The sequence below is a fragment of the Mastigoproctus giganteus genome, chromosome 5 (genome assembly GCF_048544385.1).
Source record: "Mastigoproctus giganteus isolate SK-2022 chromosome 5, ASM4854438v1, whole genome shotgun sequence".
In the NCBI taxonomy this organism is placed as follows: domain Eukaryota; kingdom Metazoa; phylum Arthropoda; class Arachnida; order Uropygi; family Thelyphonidae; genus Mastigoproctus; species Mastigoproctus giganteus.
In genome coordinates this window covers 225,033,344-225,052,607 of record NC_143579.1, presented here as the reverse complement: position 1 = coordinate 225,052,607, position 19,264 = coordinate 225,033,344, and the positions used below count along the sequence as shown (strand labels likewise).

Below are 19,264 nucleotides of genomic sequence, written 5' to 3'. Positions count from 1 at the left end.
TGATAAAGATGCCCTCGTGAAGGTCGAAGAAGGAAGCAGATTGTCCAAGATAGTGTCCTTCCAGGTGAGAGTTTCGGTGCCATTAGCAGATACCAAATAATAAACAGCAGGAGAATAGGATTTGTTCCTGGTAAAGTGATAAACAAGGCCCCATGGGTCCTGATTGCCAGAAGTAACCAAGTTCTGCCAAGATTTTATTTTACAGGTGGTGGTCTTTTGAGAACCTGATATTCTGGTTTAAGACTTTCGACATCAGGAGGTGGCCAGCTCCTGCAATGTCACTGGTAAGTACCCCTAGCCCGATGCACTTTCTGACGAAGCAAAGTAAGTTCCCGGTTCCACCATGGAGTGGGATGGGAGGACTGAATTTTCTTTTTTGCTGCTTTATAACAGGCATGGCTGAGAGCATCATTAACATATGAAGCTAATTCAGACGCTGTAAATTGATGGATGAAGTTTATGGTTTTTAGTGGGAAGTCAGTGTTGATTGAGTCATCAAACCAGTTCTACATGATGCGTCGCAAAGAAAATCTTCTAAGGTCCTGTAGTGGAGGATTATGTTTGTGCAGAACAGGTCATGCACAGTGGTCACTTGAGCAAATGTTAATATTTACTGTCCAGTCATTAATGTTTGAAGAAGTAGTAGTGATGTCATACTATGGCTGATACATATCTTTGATACTTCATTTTTTTCTCTCCAAGTTCTGCCACTGCATAGGCATGTCTCCCCTCAACACACACACACACACAAAGAATTTGTTGCAAACTTGGGACAGTTCGATAGGGTACAAATTACCCTGTAATATATTGGTTTGCAGGTGTTCAAGTAGTGCTGTGAAGAAAGAGCAGAAATGTTAGTATTTCAATTGTAGTGATCCCAAGTGTATGCTAGCTTAGTGTTTCAGATATTTGGTGTATTTGATAACTATTAAAATTTTTTTTTTTTATGTTTTCTAAAAATTTTGTGAATATGATGAAAATATAATTAATACTGGATATTTCTTTTCTGAATAGAGTTAAGAGTTCTATTGATAACAGAAGTTTAGAAGGTGTGGCAAGTGTTCGTGTACATACTGGTGTAGATTATACTGGGGAACATTATCTAATACGTTGGACAGAGGTATATTTCATTCAAATGGGGGAAGACAGCAGTGGAAGGAGGTAGGTTTATGTTCATTTCATATATATAGCTGTATGACATTTTGGAAGGTTCATTGTAGATAAAATTGGGGTGATGTTTCTAGAGTAGTTGCCCTTTGCCTTAATATTTTCAGATGTCTTATAAATAATAATAATAATAATCATGGAAATCTTTCTGATAATATTCAAGAAAAGGATTAAAGTTCCATAATGTTTGTGTGTGCACTTTTCTAACTCACTTGTTTTGTATTTTTGGCTTATAGATTTTGGTAGCCAGGAGAAATAATAAAAAAAAAAATCATAAGATTAATATTGTAAATGGCCATTTCCATTAGACCTCCTGACTGTTAACGTTGCACTTATCTTAAACAATGAAATTTATTTCAAATTTAGGGTGGTCTGCTTCAAGTTTTAAACGTAACTGTGCTGAGTTATGGTCCTCAGATTTTATTCCTCATGCTGTGACAGCTTAGTCAGCATGATATAGTGCGTGCGTGCACGTGTTTGTGTGTGTGTGGTGTGTGTGTGCGTGCGTGCGTGCGTGCGTGCGCGCAACTGTAGCATTCTTGTCATTGAGTGCTCTTATTTTTAACTTGAATTTCTGTTATTTTTAACACTTTCTCTGAGGTATCAAAATTTCATTAAAATCAGTGCAGTGTAAATCTGGCAGTTATTTCTTTGTCTGACCATCCACATTTAATAAAGTTGATTTTCAGTGGATGGATTTTCATGATATTTTATATTTAGCTGTTTCAGAAAGATTTGTTTGAGCCCTCCCAAAAAACAAACTAATAGAAATCGGGGAGCCCCAAAGAATATACTATTGCAGGTACGATATTGCACGATCCTGGAATAGGAGCATGGATTGGTTGAGTATGTAGCTGTTATGTTTAGCATGATTGTCTGTCCACATTTGTAAAGTTGCAATATGGATGGACAGTCATACTGAAGATAAGTAGTGCATTCTCACAGGATTGAGTTGTGCTTTTACACAAAATAAACTAATTTAAAAAAATACATTATTTTCTTTTTTATATTTTCTAAATTTCTGCATTCCACCTGTCTCGGTGAAAATTTCTCTTGGTTTCCCAAATCTTTTACTTCATTGAACTTCTTAATTTCTGGTCTGTATGTGATACAAAAATTGTTGTGCATTCACTGAATTGTTTTACACCCAATTAATGTAATCCTGTAGAAACAAAATATTCTCAGTTTATCATAAAATCATTGTTTTTTTGCTCATAATGTGCCTGAAATGTAACTTGCTGTGTATGTTGACATTTTTTCACTTGCTATATTGTTTCTTAATGCAAACTGCGGTCTGTAAGACTAGAAGATTTAGTTTACTATAAGTGTTGGCATTTGGCAATCAGTTGCAGAAAAAGATGCAGAATCTGACATTCAGTGGCATGGCTTCTGGCAGTTTGTGTGACTAACTTACAAATACTTGCAGAAATTATGAAATGATCTTTGCTAGAAATGGTCGCTGTTTTTGATAGCATTTTATCCACCGATTTTCACGGATCATTTAAAGCAGGGGTCCACTGTATTTTGTTGGGAGATCCCTGGGTTAGGTTCTGTGCTTTTTTGATAGCAGATTGTGTTATTGACAAAACAAATAAGAGATTAACTTGAAAGTTTGCAAGATCTCTTCCTGGGCCATTGCTATTTCTCTTTGAAAAATGTCTGAGAAACACAGGGCTCAAGTAAAGAGTTGCTTGTATTAAAGGGTTAAATTACCTGCTGGTTAACTAGCACAGAATTCTGCATTATTTCTCTTATCTAATTGTCCTGCATCATGACTATAATAATTACAATTCAGAATAAATGAGGAACATTAATTCCAAGTTATAAATGCCATTAAGAAGCAAATAAAAAAAAAACTTTTACAGTTGTTAATGTAGGGAAAGAAAATTTTTATTGTTGTAAAAAGTATCTTGCATTCAGTATGCCCTTCAAAACTAAATTTCGTACACTTATTATAATGACTTGTTTAGATCAGTTATATATGTTGTACCTGATCTAATAACTTTAATCTCTTTGTTATGCTTATATAGATAAATGCTGGTGTTATAAACTATTTTCAGACAGTGACTATTTGGTATCATTTTCTATGTGATGCATTATTGTATGTACAGTAGGACCTTGCCATTCATGGATGCCTTTTCCCAAAGATGTCTGCAAAAAAAAAAAAAAAAACATGTCCTAATGGAGAGGTTAAAAGCATATGGAAATTAGAGTAGCTTTTCAGCTTGCAAGGTATCTTTGTAAAAAATACCTTGAAATGTTATTTACCATGAATTTAGTTGAGCTTTTGATTTAGTTCTGCATGAAAGATTATGTATCTATACTGGAACAGAGTGGAATTACTGGTAAGATCCTCCATTGCTAAGACTTCTTATTCTCTTCTGAGTTAATGACATTGAAGCAGTACAGGGGAAGCTGTCAGGGTTTGCTAATGGTGTGAAGGTAAGGAAGGATGTTATAATAAGGATACTTTGTGTTAAGAGGCTGTTAAATTTTAAAATAAATCCCAGAACCATAGCATGTTGCTACAAAGGTGACTTGGATCAGTTGCTGATATGGCCTAAATAATGTCAAGCATTGCTTTTAGGGAATAGGAATGCTTATAAGCTAGGAGAAGAGGAATTAAGTGTTTCAGGACAGAAAAAGAACTTAGTTTTTATGATACAATCAGATGTGAAATTTTCTGTGAGGTGTGAACAGGTAGCTAGGAAAACATGGTACTTTCCTAGCCTACATAATATGCATGTTGGCCTGTTGCTGGTTCATAGGCATGTTGGTATATGAACAAGCAGTGTACTTGTGTTGGTGCACACTACACAACAGAATTGTAGTTTCTACAGTTCTATTGTGTAGCGTGCACCATAAGCATAGTGTACTGTGGCCTAATTAGCTGACATGCTAAAAATTAAAATGATAACAAGAAAAGAACTTCATACAGATTGATTGTAATAAATTATTCTCTTCTACCTTATTTTCCTCTGTGTAACTGACACATGTTGAATAGAGAGAACTGTTACAAGTACATATCCATTTCTTTTATGTTCTTCACCTATAAACTACAAAATTCACCATTCAAACTGCAATTGATTGGCCGGCATTTTGAGGCTAATGAAAGCATAGCTATGGCAAAGTTTCCTGTTGGTGCATATAACCAACAATTTCCAAGCAATTTTAAGTTTGGTAAATGATTGCACACCTGATGTGATGAGCAAAAATGATCGGAGCCCAAACTTGAAATTTTGATCAAAGCAGCTGCCCATGCTCAGAGCACACTCAAAGATTGTGCTATGAATAAGTAAATCAGTGAATGGCAGAGTTATGAAGTGCAAGGTTCTCTTGTATACTGAAAGGATAGAATCCATGGGATACCTTGTTCCTGGACGTGATGCTGTCACCCCTCTCACTAGTGGACAAACCCACCACTTGGCAGGTATATAGGTACACTGCATTCACGTAGACGGTAAATCAGTATCAGTATGGATAATTGTCGTGAGTTAACAGACTTTGAAAGTGGGATGATAGTGGGTGCCCGATGCATGGGTCAATCTATTGCGGGGGTGGTACAGAAATTGCACTATCCCTGTTCGACTGTATCAAGAGTGTATTGGAAATATGCCATTTCCAGAATAACATCTCATCGTGGGCAGAGAAAGGTTGTGGATGAATGTGGCCATCGACCTCTGTCTCGCATTATTTCAGCCAATCGGAAGCGACAGTGGCACAAATCACCGCCGATTTCAACGAGGTGCCAGAAATGTCTCCATCAAGGCCACTGTACGATCATTAGCCGCAATAGGCTATGGGAGCTGCAAACCCACCAGAGTCCCATTGCTAACATCACGACACATGACTCTGTGCCTCAACTGGGCAAAACAACTTTGGCACTGGATCTTGAATGATTGGAGATGGGTCTCCTGGTCTGATGAGTCCCGTTTCCAGTTATTTCGAGTGGACAGGAGGGTGTCAACAAGGAACCGTTTGGGCAGGTGGATGGCTAGTAATGATCTGGGACGTGTTCAGCTGGCATACTCGGGAGATCTGGTACGTCTAGATGCATCTCTGAACAGTCCAGGTTACAAGTCAATCCTTACAGACCATCTGCATCCCTTCTGGTCATTGTGCATCCACAGGACAATGGACTCTTCTAGCAGGACAGTGCACCTCACCACAGAGCCATGGTGACTAGAACATGGTTTGAAGAGCATTCCGCAGATTTTTACCACCATGGAATGGCCTCCCTGTTCACTGGACATGAACCCTGTGGAGCAGCTTTGGGATGCTGTAGGAAGGTCCATTCAAGCTTTGGATCCTCCACCCAGGAATGTGACAGAATTATGGACAGTGGTGCAGCAAGCACAGATGGAAATGCCTGTAGAGCGGTTTCATGAATTAGTGGACTCAATGCCTCGCCATGCGACTGCCCTTATCCTTGCGAAAGGTGGGCCTACCCGTTACTAGGTAGGTATCCCATGATTTCTTTCCACTCAGTGTATATTATAAAATTAACTATTAATAAATGTACTTGCATGAATGAATTTTGAGTTTATAAAAGCTAATGTCAAACTTCTGTGTATTAAAAGAAATATAATTTATTCTTCATTTTCAGTCCTGATACAACAGATCCTAGTCGGTTAGCTGAAGCAGTTGCAGATGCTTGCTGTCTGGCTCTAACTCCTCATTTGGATGAATTAGTTGAAGCAGATTTAACCAAAATAGGACTCAGGGTCACGTTAGATGCTGAACGAGATAGGGTATGAATTAATCGGAAGTTCTTCTTTTGATTATAAAATTATGTATATTTTGAATTTTAATTTCCAAAAAAATTTGAAACATCTTTATTTTAGAATATTTTTCTAAATCAGGCACACTCCCATTACATGGGATGAATATATTTAATAGAAATGCAGAACTTATTGATGAAAAATCTTTTGGACATCAAGTTTTCCTAGATGATGTTGATATGTATAGGGGATGGACAAAATAATGGAAGCACCTGTGATAAGAGTTACATATGCAATAATATGGTATTGGGCCACCCTTTGCTTTTAAAACAGCTTGTATGCTTCACAGAATAAATTCAAATAAATCATGAGCTGTTGTAAGAGGAGTATTGGACCATTTTAATTGAGGAATATTTCAAGTTCTTTGAGTGATGAAGGTGGGGGAAATATGCTTCTCACTCTCCTCTCCAAATATGCTCATAGTGACTCAATGTTTATCTGGTGATTGTGCAGGCCATGGGGGATGCTTAGCTTCGGTTTCATGCACCTGAAAGAAAGATTGAACACATCTGGCTGTGTGTGTATGTTGGAGGGTTATCATCTTGAAACATGTCATCATTCATGGGAAACAACTGGCATCATGGGATAAACCTGTTTACCTAGGGTATCAAGATAATCAGTGGCAGTAATTGCCCATTAAGAGTGATGATAGCATGTAAAGAATACCAAGATATTGCTGCCCAAGTGATTGTTGATCCTCCTCCATGTTTGATGGTTAGCACAAGACAGTCAGGATGATGCATTCCCTTTGGCATTCACCAAACAAACTCTCCCTAATGTTGGAAAAGGTGTGAATGATGATTTGTCTGAAAATGTCATGTTTCCGATCATCAAGTGTCCAGTTTTTGTACTCCTTTCACTGCTGCATCCTCTTTCTAGCATTACCATTGGTAATGAGTTACTTGGCAATAACACCTCTGCCATAAAATTCAGCTTTATGAATTTCTTGCCAAACTGTTTTGCTAGAAACTGGATTGCTGAGATTTGCATTAAGTTTTGCAGTTATTTTTGAGGCAGTGGTTTTTTTTTTTTTTTTTTTTAATTTTATTTTGGGCTGCAACCCTTTTCAGTGTCTTTCAGTCAGCTTCAATTTTCTATCACAGTTTGTTCCCTTTTTTTTGCATAATTGATGGATGCAGGCATCACTTTCAATACAGTTGCTCTGGATGCATAAAACAAATCAGCAGTTTTAGTCACCGATGTCCCTACTCAACGTGCACCAATAATTTGACCTTTTTGGAATTCAGGTTCAGTCATTTTCTTCATGTACTTTTTTATACACCTCTAAATAAACATTGGCTTTTATTGTCATTCCTTCACAGGACAACCCCCTGCAAGAAACAAAAAAAAAACCTTCATCACTGCATGTTCATAAATACATCATATAACCATTACAAAAACTACTACTTTCATATCAGATGTTTCTGTTATTTTGTCCACCCCTTGTATTTCCTCATCAGTATGCATTTTTAACCCTGTATTGCTTTTATTCTTCTGTAATTGTGTTAAAACAGGTGCCGTTTTGTAAATAAGTAGTTTTAATTTGCTACTGAAGTAGTTCCCAAGATAGGGGTTATAACATTTAGTTTTTCATCTTTAAAATTTTTCATCATTTTAAATTTTTATTCAATGAATTTCATCCTATGCAGTTGAGGTGTGTCTTGATTATAATTTTATACCTACATAGAAAAACTGCCCTATTTGAGGCACAATAAAAGAATATATTTTTCTTACTGTTGGGCAGTTTACGAATATTCAGTAACTGGCTCAGATTGATATGGATTTCTGATATTACAAACATGCAAAAGAAAAGCTCAGTGCATTCTTTGGTTAGCAGAGACTAAACTATTGTGCAACGTACATAGAGCAACAAAATTGGAAAAGATCCATGTATACATGGGTGAATAGATTCATGTGAGACTACAGTTCAGAAACTCCAGTGAAGTGAAGTACCTGAGACCAGTCTACCAGCTTGAGCCTCTTGGAAATGGTAGTTATCTAGGTGGACTTCACTGGATCCATCAAAAAAACTTGAATCTAACTGCTCTTGAAAGTGCAGTTGATATTAGGTACATGCATGAAATGGCATTAAATATAGTATTTTATCTTTTTACATCTTTTTTTTTTTCTTTCTTTTTCTTCTTTTCTTTTCTTTTCTTTTTTATGAGGAGATGAGCTACTTTTCAACACCATGTAAAATCTCAATTTTTTTTAAATATGTATACACGTATGTGATCTTATGTATGTATTATACACTCCAACCTAAAGGTTTGGAATTTGAACATGGTGAGTATAATGTGTAAAGAAATGACAGACAGGATAGGAGGGAGGTTATACTCTTAGTTAAGATGCACATAAAATCTAAGGCATTGCATCCAGTTGACATCGATGGCCAGTGCAATATTGGGTCAGTTTGGTGTGACATAAACACTGGGAAAACAAAAATGAGAGTAGGAGTGTGTTATAGGCCTAATGACTGTGTTGAGTACAACGAATAGCTATACAGAGGAATAGTGAGCCAGTAAATCAGAATGTCTTATCATGAGGAATCTTAAACTGTCCAGATATTGAATGGAACTTGTGGATTAGTCACTTACACACTAGCAAGGCTGTTGTGGATTTATTCGCTGACTGTTTACTACAGCAACATGTCAGAGAGGCAACAAGAGATCAACACTTTTGATCTGATTATCAGCAGTGATTTTTCATTCATTAAGTGGTCATAGTGTATTGATCTGGAATTTACTATCAAGGGTAAAGGGAAGGGATTTTGCTTTCATAAAGTTAGTTAGTTATTTTGGAGCATTAGCAACTAAGGCCATTTGCTCCAGGAATATGCGGTGGTCACTCCCTGACCTTTCCGCATCCTCCGTATTTGGTGGTGACGGGCTTGAACCCCGGTCTAATCAAGAAGCATGTGCTACGTACTGCTGCTCCTTCCCACCTGGCTACGGAGACGCCATTCTTTCATAAAGAAGACTACAGTGATCTCAAGACTGTTTTTAAATTCTGTACAGTGGGACGAACTAATGATGTTAACAACAAAATCTAAATGGGAAGCATTCAGGGGAAATAATTATAGAAACTACTAGGCTTTTTATACCAATTAATAAATACTGTTATGTCTTTAATAAATACCAAATGTCTTTGAAAATTCATTTTCTTCATTCCAATCTCAGATTTTTTCTCCTCAAAATTTGAAAGTGCTGAGCAAGGAAATTAGCATTAGCAGAAGAGGCATATGATTGTTGTTTGTTTGTTTGTTTTGGTTTTTAGGAGCATTAGCAACTAAGGCCATATTGCTCCGGGAATATGCGGTAGCCATTCCCTGACCTTCCCGCATCCTCCGTATTTGGTGGTGACAGGCTCGAACCCCGGTCTAATCAAGAAGTGTGTGCTACGCACTGCTGCTCCTTCCCACCTGGCTACGGAGGCACCAAGGCATATGATGCAACAAAGCAAGCTTATGCAGCATCAGCCAAAAAAAACCACTCCCATTTCACCCCTCCGTTCATTCCAAATACCTGTCCAGCTCAGCCTTAAATTTATTTAAGCTATCAACTTCCACAACAAAGGATGAAAGTCTGTTACACCAACCAACTACCGGCTGGCTAAGGGCAAACTTCCACACATCTATCCTACATCTGTCTTTCCTCAATTTGAATTTATGCCCTCTCAGATGATTATTCTGAGCAAGAGGAAGAATCCCATCAGCATTGAGCATGCTCAAACCATTCAAGGCTTTATACATCTCAATCAGATCACCTCGCAGATGCCTAGTCCCCAGACACTGTAATTTGCAAAACTTAAGCCTTTCTTTGTAAGAGCAACCATTTGTTCCATTCACTAATCTTGTTGCTCTTCTCTGTACTCGTTCCAACAGCTCTACATCCTTCCTAAAATGAGGACTCCAGACCTGTATACAGTACTCAAGGTGTGGCCTGACCATTGCCTTATACAAAGGGATAATCACCTCCTTGTCTCTGCTTGCAGAATTCCTATATATCATTGACAAAATTCCATGACCTGCTCTGGCAGCCCATCTGCACTCCCCAGAGAACTTCATATCTGATTGCACAATTACCAGAGGTCTTTTTCATTCTCTACCACCCTGGTAGTAGCACACAGTTGGTACATTTCCCTGGTGTTATTGCAACCCATATGCAGTACTTTGCATTTTTCAATGTTAAACTTCAGTTGCCACTTCCTGGCCCATCTGCCTAACTTTTCTAGATCCTGTTGTAGTAGCATACTGTCTTTAGTGTGATTAACAACCCTGCCAACCTTTGTATCATCTTCAAACTTGGACAATAAGCCAGATATATACCTTCATCGATATCATTGATAAAAGAACAACAATGGGCCCAGCACCGAACCCTGTGAGACTCCACTAATAGCATTAGTCCATGTAGAACAGTGTCCATTTATTACCACTCTCTGCCATCTCCCACTCAACCATCCCTTTATCCATTACAGCAACTTGTCCTTAATGCCATACTGCTCCAATTTGTACAGCAGTCTTCCATGTGTAACAGTATCAAAATCTTTCCTGAAATCCAAGTATCAAGTATATGATATCAAAATTATTTTTTGCATCCAGTTCCTTTGTGACCACATCATAGTATCCAAATTGGTCAGAGACAAGACTTCCCCATTACAAATCCCAGTGCAGCTTGACAACCAACACTACACTAATATTAACTTGTCCTGTAATAAATATGTTCTTAACCTAAGAACACAGTGAAATATTTTCTATTCAGCTCACATTTAGGATATGAATTATATAGGAAGACACCCATTTGTATTTGGTGCTCATGAGTTCCTGTCTTTGGTTTTTTATTTTTATAGATAATTTGTACCCATGCTTTGGTGATTGTTTGATTGTCTACTCCTGGGACTGCTGAGTGTGCATGTTGCTTTGTTTTTTCATTTATTTTATTTTATTGTGGTGTCTTGGGATAAAGGTAATGATATTGCACCTTTGTAAGAAAATACCCCAATTGTAACATTTACCTACTTCATTGTAAATGGTCCCTTTTTTATTCTAGTTTTGTACACATAACCATGAATATTTAACTGGAAGAAAGATTTTGTTTCTTTTAATCTTTAAGTGTAAAAGTCAATGCTTTGATCATAAATGAAAAATTGTGTCCTAAGAAGTATATTTCAAGAACCTGTTTTTATACTTTTCTAAATAAAATTACACTTTTTTTTATTTTTATTTTTTTTATTTTATTATTTTATTTTTTTATTGTATACCCAATGATTATTGCACGTTAATATTACAATTTTCTATAAAATAGCACCTAGTTTTAACATACTTTCTAAAAGCTTTCCATAATTGATATTATTATTGTGCTTCTTAACTGAATAAGAACAGTTGTAGAAAGTGACCATTTTTTAATAAATTTTTCTGCATTAATAATATAAGATTATTAATGAAAGCAGCAAAGTTATTGTACAAATTATTCAGTGCAGTAGCACACACATTTGAATTGGCTGTGGTTTAAGTTCAAGCTCACTTGACTGCTAAATATGATTAATGATTGTATTTATGTCAAAAACCCTTCTAACCTATGTGATTTTGCCAGAGTATAAATAGAACATATTAATAAACTGACTATTTCAAGTATGTTTTCTTTTTTTGTGGTAACTGATCATGTCAGTGAGTTGTTTCATTTCAAACTGTAGTTGTATTATAACGGGAACTGAATATTGCATTTTCTTTTCACTCAGGGCTCATATTTATAAATGAATGTAATGTCCCATATTAAAATTTTGATTGATAGAAATTTAATCATCAGTGAGTAGACATCGGATTATATGCACCAAAATGTTAATATATGCACTAAATTTTTTTACATTTATTACTTGTTTATTACAATTAATTGAACTGTAATTTCTTTTTATTCAAAGTTAAAGTAATAAAACCATTTATGAAAAGTTTTAACATCTTTTTTTTAAAAGCTTTTCCTTTAAACTCACACCTACAATAATTTTTGTTACAATACACAGTAATATGTTTCTCAAATTGGTCCCTTATATATTTGTGGTGTTGATTGTCCAAGATCATTTTTATACGCAGAGAATGACCTTCTCTGGAAGTGACTGGACTGTATTTAAAAATGTGAGCTATTGAAGTCTCTACTCGAAATGGAAGTTCATTTCCTTTCCCATTTATAAATTCATCTATTTTCTTTAAAGTGTGAAATCGTGCATTTTTTTCTAAAACATTATTGTATTTGCTTCTTATTTCCTCTCCTACACCTCCAGACATGGTTGATATTTGCAGTTCAGCTTTTTCCATCTTTCCAGTTGTGCTGCACAAAGAAAGTTCCCACGTTTCAAGTTTCGTTGTACAACTAGGTATCTAGCTGAAATAGGTGTGAATGAACAATGTCTTTTCTAGCCAAAGAATCAGAAAGCATTGCCTTAGCCCTACCAATGGCCACTGAATACATGCTATCCAAGGAACCAACAAAAATACACGCTATCCAAGGAACCAACAAAAATACACGCTATCCAAGGAACCAACAAAAATACACGCTATCCAAGGAACCAACAAAAATACACGCTATCCAAGGAACCAACAAAAATGCACGCTATCCAAGGAAACAATTCTTTTATAGAATCAAAATTTTCAGCATAAAACTATGGCACTTGCAGGGCTGCATCTAGAGCTTTTCGGACCCTAGGCATACAAATGAAAGATGGGGGTCCTTATATAAACAAGAATGAGGGTGGTATTTGTTTAAAAAAAATCACAATTTTTGAAGTTGTGTTAATTTTTATTTTATTTTATTTTATTTATAAAATAACAATAAAATTGTTATTTTATTATTACAAAAAAAATAAAATGAAAATAAAAAATCAGTATTAAATTATTTTAAGAAATTTAAAATTTTTGTTTTCTAATTTTGACATCTGTAAACTTATTAATAATATCCTCATAACAAAGAGTTTTTAGAATATCCTTTTCTATGTACAGTATTGCCAGTGCATTAAGCTTTTGTTCCGAAAGAGTACTGCTTAAATAATTTTTTACCAGTTTCAGTACGGAAAATGAATGCTCTCCTTCGGCATTGCTCATTGGCAATGTAAAAACAATCTTAAAATTATTCTGACATTAGGAAATGTGGATATAATTTTGTTTTCGATTATAAAATTTAATTTTTCAGAAGCAGTAACTACATTCTCAGCCTTACTTAATATATCAAACTGTTCCATTTCCACTTTCAATTTATCAACATTTGCATCCTTATTATAAATTCCCTCAATACAAGTTTTACAATGCATAAATGCTTCTTTGCTATAATCATATATAAATTTAAATTTATTGTTTATATCTTTATATACATCACCTCTTCTACACAAATCAGTAACTATTCTATCACAAACGGTAAAAATATGTTTACTCTAAAAGCGTCATCTCCTTCTAATTGTACGTTGTTCTTATTGTTATCATCAAAAAATATTTTTTTTGTAATTTGGCATTTTTTTTTTATATTTAATTGGAATAATATTTCCAGCTTCATTGTTCAAAATCCTTGAAATTGTTACCCATATTTTTAATAAAGTTGCTTATGCTATCATATAATGATACCACTGTGGATGATTGCAACGATTTGCTAACAGCATTTATTCTATTTAAATTTTTTTCCCAAATATACATTAATAAAACAAATTCGAATTCATCCAGTTTATTAAATAATGTAGCCACTTCTACTCAAACAACTGGCTTTTCAGTTTCATTTATGGATAGTTTGTTTAATGCTGTTTTAATGTTAACATAATTCTCTTTTAAGGCTCTTACTGCATCAGCTCATGCAGAGACCATCTTGTATTTGACTTTTTTATTTGACTAAGTTTTTATAGTTAAATGTTTCTTTGTCATACAATTTTCTAATATGTTCCATCGATGAGTAGATGCGGAGAAAAAAAACAGTTCTTGAATTATATTTAAAAAAAGTGTTACTTCCATACAACTTTCTGCTGCTGCATTGCCAACCAAGTTTAATGAGTGACTTGCACAAGAAACAAATTCTGCAGAAGGGCTGTATTGTTTAATAAGATTTTGAAGTCCATTATAGAAGCCCGACATATTTGCCGCATTATCGTAGCTCTGCCCTCGGCAGTTTTGAATGTCAATATTCATTTCTTGAAAATATTCCATAATTACATGTTCTAAACTTTTTTCTGTGCGTGATGTAATCGGTATAAAGGTAAGAAATCGTTCATTTACTTTACCATGTAAAACATATCGAACTATGATAGTTAATTGATCTACATGGGCTATGTCAGGTGTAGAATCTACTATTATTGAATAGAATTTTGCTTCTTTTAATTCTTCCACTATTTTGTTTCTTATTTGATCTCCAAAGTAATAAATTCATTGCAGATAGTGGATGATAAATAGTGTACACTTCCTTTTCCTAAGTTCACAATTATTTATTTAAATGATTTCGTAGAAAAGGATCAAATTCAGCCAAATATTCTAATGTGCCGATATAATTTCCACTGTGTTCCTTATTAAATGGTTGATGCTTTCCACGAAAAGCTAAGGCATAAGATGCTAAATACTTAATAGTGGCAATAACACGTTTCAAAATTTCCTGACAATATAGTCGTTCAGATTCTTGTGCTTTGATTAGAGCTGTATGGGTACGACCTTGACTTCTACTTCTACAAATAAATACATGTATCGATGAAATATGATCAACAGAATTTTCGGGTTCTGATAATATTTTAAAAATGTTTTTCCAATCATTTGTTCCTCTTGAAAGTTTAGTTTTTTTACGTGAAAATAGTTTACAAATGTAACAATATGCCATTTTATTGGTTTGAGTATAAACCAGCCATTCACGTGGAAATTGTTCTCTGTTCTTATTAACTCTATTAAATGCATTTAAATTTAACGACCTATGTATTATTCGTGATCCTTCTTTATATTTTATTCCTGAAGATTCTAATGATCCAAATACTGCCTTTGGTTTATATTTAACATAATAGCTTTGCATTTCCGAAGTTATTATCTCAGGCCATAGAGCTGTGTCTCTTGGAAAAACTGAAATACTGTCTGTAAGTTCTTCTTTACCATCAATAATTTGATTTTCTGTATTATAAATACTTGTGTTTGAAAGAGAGTCAGTATTACTGACATTGACATTTACAAAAATATTAGAATCATTGACCTTGGCTCATCAGCATTATTTTTTTCGGATTTTATCAAAAAAGAGGATAGTGTTGATTTCATTTTCTTTTGTTCGAGCTCTCTTCTTTCTTTTCTTTTCCTTTTTTCACATCCACTGGGATGTTTGTAAGACATTATTAAAGGTATCTATAAATAGCATTTAAAATTATAATTATATTTAAAGAAAGTTACAAATTTATATTTTAACAATAATTTAATAAATATGAAATAAAATGTATTACCATTTATTTATTGAAAATGTTAATGTTTTTCAAATTAAGTAAATACAATCAAAAAATCAAATGTAACGTAACATAAATTCTGGTATAAACAAAAAAATAGCAAAAAAGCAATATAAAAGTAAGTAATATTTAATGTACTTGTAGAGAGAAAAATGTTTCATATATGTATACCATATTTTAAAATATATCTTTGTTTAAATAGAAAATTAAACAATTTTACAATGTAAAACATAGTTATTATCAAAAAGCAAAATGTAAGTACATCTAATCATTTATAATTATAAAGAAAAAAAAAATTATTTTCATACAAGTAACAAAAAATTTGTGTGAGAAACTCTCACACGTTGGAAGTAAAACTTCTTACCATCAATGTTCCGGTCCTTTGATGTGTGTTGATTTACCGATAGTGGTTCGATTGCAACTGTATGTATCAAGCTATGTGTAGACAAACGTTTTCCCCTATCTCCATTCACATTGTGCTAGTGGTTCGTGAAAAACAATGTATACTTATGCACAGCTGAGCTATCGCGTACGTTTCCCCCTGCCACCAAAGTATCCACAAAAGATACCGCCCAAATATGACGTTGGTATTGCAATAAGTATTATTATTGGTATGTATTTTTTAATTAAATTTAGAAGTCGAAGCCAGTGAATTTATTTATTTCATGCAGTAATGACAAATACCTCTGTGCAGAGCCCCTCTTTTCAGCGGGCCCTAGGCACGTGCCTATTTTGCCTAGTGGTAAATGCAGCCCTGGGCACTCGTGAGAATAGGATCAGGTGGGTGAGGAAGAGTAGACAGCATATTTCTGTAAGTTGCTATTTTTGAAGGCACATTCAACAAAATCTTTTTTACACTAGAAATAAGTTTATTTCACCAACGAATTCCCTCCACCAACCTATGTAAGCCATGGGCTAAGCAAGTAACATGGATCAAATCTGGATAGAAAACTTGTCACTTTTAAGTGACTTTTACCATATGTGAAGCATCAACAAAAGTGCAAATTCTTTTGTTATGGGTAAATTCTGGCCATAATAACTTCAAAGAATCATTCGAAAATCTTGCTGTTGTAGAGTAATTCACCTTTTCAAGGGCCTTACAAGCAAGTAAATATGGACGCAGTGGTTCTGCATGTAATTTTCCACTTATAAAATGTGCAATAATGTGGCTACAAACATCTGTTGTTTCAACGGACATCTAAATGTAGTTTCCTCTAATATCTTGACGAATTTCGCAAAAGATGTCGTAAATAGCATTAAGGTAATTCTTTCTCAAGGTAAATTTGTCTGGAATATTTTGATTTATACAATATTTTTTTCAAAAATTGAAAAAATATTGTTTAACAAAAAACTTGATTGTTTAACTTATTGTCTCAGGGTGAGACACAAATCCTTTGAAAAATAACTTTTCTCTTCTTTTTGAAGTACATGGCTTGGTTAAAAGCAACTGCTCTGAAATATTTTCCTCTGCTGCTCAACCCCAGGGCTCACATTGGTGAGTTTGGGCTTGGCACACCCAGGGTCCCAAGCAGGATATTATCATTCTTCTCTTTCTTGGTGATTCCCTTTTACTTCTGTCTGTCTCTCTGGGTAAATCGGGAATTTTTTTTTTTTTTTTTTTTTTTTGCTTGTGCAGCAAAAGCCTCGGCTTTCTTGCACCATACAGATAATAATAATAATAATAATGTGTGATGCCATTTCACATTTTGGTCAATCTGGGATATTTTCTTGCATGGAACATTCTTTTTTGCACACAGAATACAATAATGCCATCTGTAGTAAAATCTTTTCCCTGATTGGCAGTGAACTACTCCATATGAACAGATTTAATTTTTGGGCCAACCGGGCTAGCCGCATGGGTAAAGTACCTGCCTAGCAACCCAAAGGTCGCAGGTTCGAATCTCGCCTCAGGCTTGGATCAAAGTACTGCAAAAAAAAAAAAAAAAAAATCCCTTGGGAGGTGCATTATGGCCACAGAAGCCGATGTGCCAACTACTACCCAAAACAAATTGCAATGTAGAGACTTATGAGTTCTGAGATTGTTTCAGGTTGAAATGATCAGGTTAAGAAGTATGCAGTATGCTTGTAATATTTGTGTTATATGCATTAATGACTACAGTGGCCACAATATGCATTTGCATATAATCTGATGTCTACTAATGAGTTACTGATTAACACTATATTTGCTTTGCTTGTCTGTTTAGCTCTTTCATAATGTATAAAGGAACAGTTTTATCACTGAAGAGTTCAATTATTGTATAAAAAAATTATGCTGTTTTGTTGTAGCAATATCTTAATCAAGTTAATATTATAGGTGGAGTATGAAGTTGGAGCCAGATCAGAACCACTCCCAAGTATGTATATGGATGCTCTTGATAGTGCCCTAATTCCAGTTATCTCCTGTGTTTCAGCCTCTAGCCATGAGGGGCCAGTAATCTTGGAACTTATCTTCTACGTAATATTGAAATGAGCAACACTTATTAGTGTGGTAGTCTACTTTTACAAACCTGTGACTGTAATCCATGTTCCTGCAGCATCCCTTACAAGCAGAGGATTTTTTATTTTAATTTTATACCTGTGCTGCTGATTTTATGCGGCAGCTTGGCAGCCTTTAACTGACTCGGTCAGCCTTCAAGAAAAGTGTAGCCTTACAGACTTCATTCTGAAAATAAAGTAAATAGCATGTATAGTTAATAGTTGTTTTGTGCAGAGAACTCATTTGAAATAAGTTGAGGGAAAAAACTAAGATCTCCCCAGTTGATACCTAAGTTATGAACAGTTTGCAGGAACTATGTAATAGTTATCTTAATTGTAAGATTTTGTGAATATCAAAAAATATATATATAACAATAATAATAAAGCCAGACTTCCCGTTCTTAGTTCTTGAAGGCATCAGAACCATTCAAGGAAACTGTGCGGCTAGAATAAAGGAAAAGGAAACAAGCTTCAGATTTCTTTGAGTTTCACGGTAATTTTTAAAAACACACGGCTTTGCCTATAAGAATCGTAAACAATCATCCATTGGCCTTTCCTTCTGAGGCTAAACTATTTCCTCAGGGAATCCTCCCACATCTGAGGAGTGATATCAAGGGTATTGTGCAGTTGATTATATTATAGAACTTTCTTCCGCTTGAAATTAACTGTAAGGGAACTAGTTACACACTGTTGTTATTATGGAGTCATACATTTACATTATTTTTTGAAGACATTCACAACTTTTTCATGCTTATCAAAGAACGTAGATGCTAGGAGTACAATGAGTCGACGCTCGAAACTATTTTATGTTTATATTTCTTAGTCTTTACCATTTTGCTGTTGACCGAATTGTAAACAAAGATTTCTGCTTTTCCATTATTGTGCATTTAGAAAATATGGATGTGTTTCTGTGGGTTCCATTGTTGTACATTTGCCCTTCAGAAGAGATCAGTTCAAAGTGAAAATACTGTAAATATAATAAAACAAGATATTTAATTTAGCGATTGGTTGATTTGATGATACATTTTTAAAGACACCTGTAATATACAACACTTGTTTTTATGCAATTTTGATTGTTGAAGGCAAAATAATATACTTAATAGTTTAATCTTGCACCATATTGACTGGAATAATGTGATTGTTTATGGGTAAAACTTTGTTAAAAAAGTATTTTTGTGAGCATGTTTCTGCCAAAAACTTTTTAGAAAAGTAATAATACAATGCAGGTTATCATTTTGTTGAAGTTACAAGTTCGGATCTCCAAAATATTCGGTAATTATGGGACCTGATAATATTGATGTTGCGGTATAACAGGTACAGATGCATTTTGCAGCATCGTAAGGATTTAATAAAAATGTGTTCAAAACTAAGCTTGCATGATGGATTATGCAGCAGTTTTATTATTTTGT

At 34.7% G+C, this 19,264-nt stretch overlaps 1 protein-coding gene across 1 annotated transcript in view; it reads left to right on the top strand.

Annotated features, from left to right (window-relative positions):
* LOC150086168 (zinc finger FYVE domain-containing protein 9-like) overlaps positions 1-18,886 on the top strand; it is a 54,652-nt gene extending 35,766 nt beyond the window's left edge. The window contains exons 3-5 of the mRNA XM_090374435.1: positions 1,015-1,161; positions 5,774-5,918; positions 17,695-18,886. Of these exons, the coding sequence (XP_090230561.1) occupies positions 1,015-1,161; positions 5,774-5,918; positions 17,695-17,850 (448 nt within the window). The 3' untranslated portion in view covers positions 17,851-18,886. The remainder of the gene's footprint in view (positions 1-1,014; positions 1,162-5,773; positions 5,919-17,694) is intronic.
* Positions 18,887-19,264: the final 378 nt, after the last annotated feature.